The following is an 8,469-nucleotide window of genomic DNA, read 5'->3' as shown; positions in this document are numbered from 1 at the left end:
AAGAGCATGGATTTAATCGACAGTAACATCAATAGAATTGATTATTATCCAAATGGATTGCATTGATACCATGAAAGGTATGGTCAGTTGACAATAACCAATACATTTTTTTAAAGAAGTCACAGATTCAACTCTTCTTGATAGTATATAATTATATATAATAGTCCCAGGTGGGACTAGGGAAAAATCGTTAGTACATATTAAAGGGTGGTATGGGGATTGGGGAGGTTAAATATAACAAATATTGGATTTTATGTTCCAAAGAAGAAAAAATAATTAAATAAATAAACCTGCCATCAGTTGAAAGAACATACTTGGGCAACTTTTGTTTAATGTCAAAGAATACATTATAATTTGTGTAATCTTATAATCAGATGTCTCACACATTTACCCAGTTTCCAAAATCCATAGTGTTAGATGGGCTGGCCAGGGGATGAGATCAGCCCAGACAGGTTTCAAAGGAAATGCATAAGAGTACAGTATTATGAGTATGAATCATCTACCCATACATGTATGCTACACTACCACGATTAAGTGATGACATATGGCTGTAGCTTTTCTTCATAAATACTCTTCATGCTTCATATGTTCAGCATACATGTACAAGTAGGTGATCCAGGTTCCAGCACTTTAGGTACTAAAACATCCCCCATTAAGAATCAAGAAGATGTTCATGTATCTGCATAGAAACCCTCAATAACAGGCCGAACAATCAATGGTATCCTTACTACATGAACACCATCTTCCCATGAAAGACTCCCAAATGTGTATGTACCTTGAACTTCTAGCATGGAATGGAGAGTCACCTTGAACTTCAGCTTGTTTACTGAAGAATTGAAGGACAGAGTCGCTGGCTCGACTACCACAATTATGCCTGAAGGAGCTTCAACCCGAGCAGTGTAGTTGGACACCACAGGACCCACATTGGTAACTGTTCTCCACACAGTCAAGCTCTTCTTTAGCTCTGGAATGGAGATGGATGGAAGATTGAGGTCTGCCTGAGACCATGATGTTCCATGGTCACAAACTGTCTGGTTCCCTGTCATTAAACTCACAGCAGAGTCATTGTAGCCCATTGAACAAAGGAAATACGTGTGGTCTAAGATTTCCATATCGAAAATAAGACCCGGATCGGCAGCTTTGTTAGGAATGACATTGCCGCCTCCAAAATCAAATGGATCAGCTTGCTTGTGTGGAACTCCCTCAGCCACTGCACTCTGACCACCATATTCATCCTTCACAGAGGCTGGCAAAATGAAGAGAGGGGAAAGTGAGAACAGAAGAGAATTGACAAACCCATGTAAAACACATCTTTTAACTGAAATGGATAACTAATCCATTTTACCTGTTGTGACCAATGCAGATTTTATTGCCGCAGGGCTCCAGTCAGGATGTATAGACTTGAGAAGTGCTGCAATACCAGAAATATGAGGACAAGACATGGAGGTTCCAGAGTCAATCTTGAAGTCTAGTGGTAGTTGTTTTAGACCAACATGAGGCACCAAAGAGGAAGCAGGGGACCAGGAAGCTAAGATATTTACCCCAGGAGCAGCAATATCAGGCTGCAAACAAAGTGAAATAGGCATAAATGACATGATAACAAAGAAAAGATAATTCTGAACAGGTAAAAGGAAGAAAACCTTCAACACTGAGGCAGAAAGCGAACTAGGTCCTCGGGATGAGAAGAATGCCACCTCTGGGGAAGTTTGTTTCCCTATAGTTGTTCTTGTAAAGCTGAATCTGACTACTGGATTTCTGTGATAGAGAAATGTCAATAAGACTAATAACACCTTACTCTCCTACAGCAAGAACTTATGCACGCTGGTTGTTGTAAAAATTGGCACTGCAAAAGGTGATTTCTTGAAAGCACAGCTGCAAGCGACACAGTCAGTTTGGCTGTCTAAAATTTCTTAATAAAATGAAAATTTTGCAAAGACAACAATATAGGATAACAAGTCCACGGTGAAAGGTTTTTGGGGGAAGGTTGAAGAACCATTGGGATACAATATGTAGAATTGCAGAGTGAGCAAAGTGAAATAGACAAAGAACAGAACCAAACACAACCTATTAGGAATTACCTAGTGGTTGTCATGTACAGCAGCACAGATGTTCCTACAGTTATGTCCACTTGAACACATGGGATTCTGTAGGAAGGAGCAATATCCTTTGTTGGAAACCGAGCAAAGATGAGTCCGACACCCTTAGCTCTCAATATGGTTGTTAAAGCAATAGATGGGGACCTCTGTAGCCAAGTTTGGAAACACAGAACCACCTTTCCTCTTGCTAAAGTGGCATTCAGAGAGTCTATATCACAGCTCCTGGAAAAATGAAAACAACAAAAATTAAATGAGAATTTATAGAAAATAAAAAGTATGATAAAGGACCTTATTAGCTATAGCATAATGCAGGAGTCAGACTAACAGCATAAGCACATGCAAACATTTCCTAATCTACCTTGCTTCATCTTCATATGAATCAGTGGAAGCAATATCCTCTCCATAAACAATTGGGTAGAACTTTTTCACATGATTCCCCCTATACAAAGCTTGACCCTACATAAAGTTGTGTAAAGTTGAATAACTAACTTAAGGTGAAAATAAAGATAGCATATAATAACAAGTTTGGAAATAGTATTAATAAACTTAAAACTAAGTGGATAACCATAAATACAAGAACACACATTGACATTTGTGCTATTTAAGAGCTGTTCAATATCTTTAGGTAAGGAGAATTATATGCACACAGTAATCGGCATTTGTACAAGCTCAATTATAAATGCATACAACACACCTACCATCTTTAAAATTAAAATGAGAAAGTACCACAAAAGTTAAGTTATTCCCCAGAGTAAAAGCAGTAGGGAAAGCTCTATCAACTGTGCTGGCGGCAACTGTTATAATCCAGGGAGCCGTATTTGCAACTGTCTGTGGGAAAGGACCAGAATTTCCAGCTGAGCAGACTACAGTTATCCCATTAGCCACAGCATGAAATGAACCAATGGCCAAAACATCCTCAACATAAGAAGAAAGCGGTGTCGTTGAGCCGAGAGAGACAGAAAGCACATCCACTCCATCAGCAATGGCGTCATCAAAAGCTGCAAGAAGGTCAGCTGAGCTACAGCCACCAGTTGACCAACAGACTTTGTACATGGCTAACCTAGAAGCTGGAGCACCGCCTCTTGCAAGTCCCTGAGCAAGTCCCATGAAGCTTGCATTTTCTACCAAAGCACCAGCTGCAATAGACGAAGTGTGAGTGCCATGGCCTGCCGCATCCCGAGGAGATAAGAACTCAACCCTGTCACTTATATTCAGCCTTCCAAATTCAGCTTCGTACCCTTTAAAGTACCAACGTGCTCCAATAATTTTCCTGCACAAAGAAACCTGATATCTGACGATTAAAACTCCTAACACCAGTTTGGTACTACTGGCCTAAATTTCTTCAACTTCAAATAAGCATAGTGAAATCTAAGCAAAAATTGGGGAGCAAAGAACCCAGTTACTCCTTGTATCCTACTTTTTTTATTTGGGAACAAAAAGAAAGCATTTTTAAAATGCCATCAGCTGTTAATTTCTCAAGTTGGAGAACAAATTAACAACTGCTGCAAAAATCTGACAATTACACTCTTAGTAACAGCTACTCCTATTCCTACAACATGAGGAATGGACATATAAGCATGAAATCATCTAACATTTGGAATAAGCATACATATATACTGTTATTTGTGCATGGACAACACTCATTAGAATCTCCACTTATGTTCAACTATGCCAATGATAAGAATTTTCTGGGAAGCTTTTAAATCTATCAGTAAGGGCCTGTAACAGAAACCAACCTCCAGATATTCGTTAATGTCTAACTAAAATGTTAGAAACTAGTGATAAACAAAGTTGACCGTGATGTTTGTTTGACTTTGACATCCACTATGTTTGTCCTTGTAAGAGTTCCTGTGACATAATGTTAAATCTAATTGATTCATTCTGTGAGGCAATTCCTCTTTTTTCACTCCAATGAGTCCAAGAAGAGAGTGCCTTATTTTAGTCAATTATTCTCATGAAGTGCAGTGTTAGACCATATTGATACAGTAAACCAGCTGATTTCAAGAGTCCAATCTGTAATTAACATTTCCTTGCAGCATATGGGCACCCTATAATCAGGACCCAATACATACTCAACCTATCACAGATTCAGAGTCAATATTGAATAATTTTTTCCGCTGTCTATTCATACCGCAATATCTTGACAATGACCATCCTTTGTTCTAAAGTTACTAAGAAGGGAATGAGATCAAAACTACCAGCCAGTCAAAATAAATAAATAAGCTAACAAAAACTAAACTGAGAAACTAAGAGAGACGTGCTATTTGATAAACTTAAACCTCTAAGAATATGGACTTCAATATCCAATTTAGGCAAAGTTACCTTAAAAGAGACAAGAACGTATGTAACATAGCTCAGTTGGGTCAAGTTGAACTGAAATGTACTCAACCTATCACAGATTCAGCGTCAATGTTGAATAAAATTTTTCTGCTGTCCATTCATACTGTAATATCTTGACAATTACCATCCTTTGTTCTAAAGTTACTAAGAAGAGAATGAGATCAAAGCTACCAGCCTGTCAAAATAAATAAATAAGCTAACGGAAACTAAACTGAGAAACTGAGAGAGACAAGCTATTTGATCAACTTAACCTCTAAGAATATGGTCTTTAATATCCAATTTAGGCAAGGTTACCTTAAAAGAGATAAGAACCTATGTTCATCAATGACATGATTTTTACTAAGGAAAGATGAAACAGTGAGAAAAAGACCCATAGAGAAAGAAACAGTGATTAACCTGTTACAATTAGAGATATTGAACTCCTCTCCTTCTTGGCACACCCCATTCCATCTGCATGGAACCTCTCCGATGTCATTGTCCCTGAAGCTTGGAGACTCGGGCCATATTCCTACACAAAATACATGAATAGAGAAAAGAAAAATACAAAATACAAAAGCACATATGACGTGTGCACTGTGCACACACCAGTATCCATGATGCCAATAATCGACCCATCACCCGACTGACTCTTTGAAAGAATTCCATCCACAGCACTAGGTGTCACTTGCAGGAAATCCCAACTTCTCGTCGTATGTAGACTTAAAATTCGATTCGGGATGACAGAAACAACTCCAGGGAAATCTGATGGATTGCACAGAAAAATATAATTCATTTGCAAATGTGTCTTGGTGTGCTAGGAAAACAGAAGAGTTGGGTTCATAGACAGACTTGCAATACGCTTAGCTTGGGACTTGGTCAGCACCGCAGCGAAACCGGAAAACCCTTGATTGTAGCTGTACAGAATCGGCGATGTTGCAGCATCTTCACTGGAACAGAGGACCATAGTTTAACAATCAATATCAAACGCTATAATTTATGTTTCTGTTTCTTTATCGAGGAAGAATTGTAATACATAATCATATGGGAAAGTGACTATAAATTCCACTTCAAAAGAATAATTACAGAGGCCTATCAGACTAATATTCTGAATTGGAAATGAATATCAATGAAAGATGGAACCTTCCGAGTAGAGTTGAAAGAATCCCATCGTACGAATCCTGAGTGAATTGAGGTTTATCAGGTTGTTTGACTCCCATATAAACAATGTGAACCTATACAAAAAGTAGAAACATGTGGTAAGTTCATTAAAAAAAAAAAAACTGAACAGGGAGGAACAACAACACTACGAGTATATAACATAAGCAATATGGGAAGAAGGAAGAGGAGAAGTCGCCTCACGTTGCTCGCAGTTGCAAAAAATAGAGTAACAGAGGTAGTCAGTTGAAGAGCAAACACAAAAGTCCATGATAGACAAGCCATTGAATGAATAAAGAAGACCTAATGAGAACTTTTGGTGAATCAATTTGCTATTTGTAGTCGCAGACAGCAATAATAACACTCGAATTGAGAACCTGAATGAAAGAAATTTAACGAAAAGAATGACGGACCCACCACTCACCTGCAACAGAAAAGAGATAATGAAAAAGAGCAAACACTGCTACTAGTGGCATTGGTGCGTCTATGCTCTGATCCCTGAAATCCAGATTCGTTGAAACGCGCAGGAAGAGATAGAGAGAGGGACAATTGTAATACATTATCGCCAAAACCAGTCGACTTGAATCCAACCCACTAACGTTTTGCTTTTGCAAATTGTAAATTCTTCGATTGTGGTTGGGAAATTTTTCTCCTCCGGATGTGCCTGTGCAAGTACTTCGTCAGTTAGGTCGGTATCCAGTGGAGACAAAAATTTCAAGAATTCGCGCTTGTCGTCATTGTAAGATTTGGAGTAGTGGAAGATCGATACTCGAATCACCAGATTCCCGGTACACACGTATGCAAGCCCTAGCTTTTGGCACCATGTTGGATCGAAATTGATCGAAAATGGATCAGGAACGTGGTTTCTAAAATCGGAATCAACAGCATTCGATTCACCGATTCTTGTTGATTGTGCATCGCTTTTAGCCAACCGGCACTACCCCATTCCTGTTGGGTTTTTTCGGCCAAAGGTGGACGCTATTGACGAGCGGAGAAGTCCACTGCCCGTCTCATCAAAAGCAAATACATGGAAGACCATTGACTTCCATAATTGGAGGAGTTAGTGATTCCTGCTTGAAAGTGACATCACAAACTATTAACTTAATAGGAAATTGCTTGGATACTCGGCATCTGCAACCAACGGTCGAGGTCAAGATCTCAAACGAGATTGCAATTCAATCGTCCATTTCCTAAAAGTATGTTTTTACACTTTTAAGAAGCGGACGATTGAGATCTCGATCTTGTTGATTGTTCGCAACAATGAAGTCAAGCTCCCTGCCAATGGAAGGATAGTGCAGTGGTTGAGAACTCACCTCTCAGTGGAGAGATTGTGGGTTCAATCCTTACCGGCATATGTAATTATCCCAACCCCAATTTCCCTATATATAAAAAGCGCCTTTGTTACAAAAAAAAAAAAAGAAGCCAAGCTCCCTTTTAATATGGGGTTTTTTTATCATATATTTATGAATGATACTTTACCTCAATTTGTGTTCATAACTAGAGGTTTTTTTTTTTTACAAAGGCGCTTTTTATATATGGGGATAGGGATATTACATATGCCGCCGGTAGGAGTTGAACCCATGACCTCTACACTGAGAAGCAGGTTCCTAACCATCCTACTACTCTTCCATTGGCAAGTTCATAACTAGAGTTTTCCCTAAATGAGTTGTGAAATGATCATGGTTCGAAGGATTGGCGATATATCGCCATATCGGATTGGAGCAACACGACACCCCCCCTCCGACATGAGTCAACGATATATCACCAATATGTAACCAAATATCGCAAATGTCGCTTCTCTCTTGTTTTTTGCATTTTAACCTTATTTTTCTAAGATTTTCGACGTTTATGAGTACCATTTTGTTTCATTATAGTTGACTATTACATTGTTTGTGTTAATCAAACGGAATTTCATACAAATCCACGAGTTTTCCAAACTTTTAGTTTCGCCCGCATACAGTCAGGCATGTGTCGATTATAACATTAGTTAATGTGATGTTATAAGTCAATAATGCTCCTAGTGTGTTTATTGGCCTCAAGTTAAACTATACAATAAAACTCGGACTAAAAAATCCCAAATACCCTTCGAAACTATTGGTCAGTATTCATCAACACCCCTTTCAATGTCACCAGACATATAACAATACGATGACACAAAGCAATTTTTCAAACCTTGAAAAATATGTGAAAAGAACATAGGCCTTTGCTCTACCTGAATGTATAAAATCAAAAGTCTATTATTACATCCTATGCTACTAAAGGGGGGGGGGGATTTGCTGGATAAGACACTTTAATGAAATGCTACCCTTTAACCGTATATTTGGGGTAATTTATACATCTTATATATAATGGATAATTACTGTTGCCCCCTTGTACTCTGATTTTATTACTACTTTATCCCCTCTACTTTTTAAAATTGCTAATCCAACCTTTAACTTTGTCTAAAATTACTAATGCCCTCTTCCGTTAAGCTTAGTTAGTTTACTGATGATGCGGCATCTATATATTTTTTCAAAAACCTAAAAATCACCCTACAATTATCTCTTTACTTATTTATCCATAATTAACTATGGAGAAAAATTAACTTTAAATTAAATTTTCTTTTCTAAAAAGAAACTACCGAATAAAGAAATACTTGATTTTTCTTCTCTAAAAAGAATTCGTCGAATAAAGGAAATATGTGATTAAATAAAACTTAAAGTATAAACTAAAATATTAAGAAATATCAAATGTAATTCAAAGTTGAAAATTAAAAATCTCCTAATATATGCTAACCATTGTACAAAGTGTGTGGTCCCACCAAAGCCAAAATTTATTGTAAAATATAAGATTTTAAGGATATAATTTACATTCAATATAGTTTCTAAAAATGAAGGTAATGTCATATTTTTTAACTTAT

General features: G+C 37.7%; 1 protein-coding gene across 2 annotated transcripts; it reads right to left on the bottom strand.

Annotated features, from left to right (window-relative positions):
• Positions 1-216: 216 nt before the first annotated feature.
• Positions 217-6,572, bottom strand: LOC149016994 (subtilisin-like protease SBT3.4). 2 transcript variants are annotated; one of them, XM_089151297.1, is made up of 11 exons: positions 5,995-6,572; positions 5,556-5,647; positions 5,265-5,362; positions 5,022-5,177; positions 4,833-4,944; positions 2,823-3,366; positions 2,455-2,552; positions 2,079-2,318; positions 1,641-1,755; positions 1,346-1,562; positions 217-1,246 (listed from the first exon to the last, which is right to left on the bottom strand). In XM_089151297.1, exons 2-11 carry the CDS (start codon positions 5,630-5,632, stop codon positions 672-674), a joined length of 2,232 nt encoding a protein of 743 aa, XP_089007423.1. In that variant the 5' UTR covers positions 5,633-5,647; positions 5,995-6,572; the 3' UTR covers positions 217-671. The 2 variants fall into 2 exon arrangements, with proteins under 2 accessions (XP_089007423.1, XP_089007422.1); XM_089151296.1 differs by lacking the exon at positions 5,995-6,572 and adding an exon at positions 5,775-5,987.
• Positions 6,573-8,469: the final 1,897 nt, after the last annotated feature.

The sequence above is a fragment of the Hakea prostrata genome, chromosome 4 (genome assembly GCF_041222555.1).
Source record: "Hakea prostrata isolate BN-2017 chromosome 4, UWA_Hpros_2, whole genome shotgun sequence".
Lineage (NCBI taxonomy): Eukaryota > Viridiplantae > Streptophyta > Magnoliopsida > Proteales > Proteaceae > Hakea > Hakea prostrata.
This window is presented reverse-complemented; position numbering and strand designations above follow the sequence as displayed.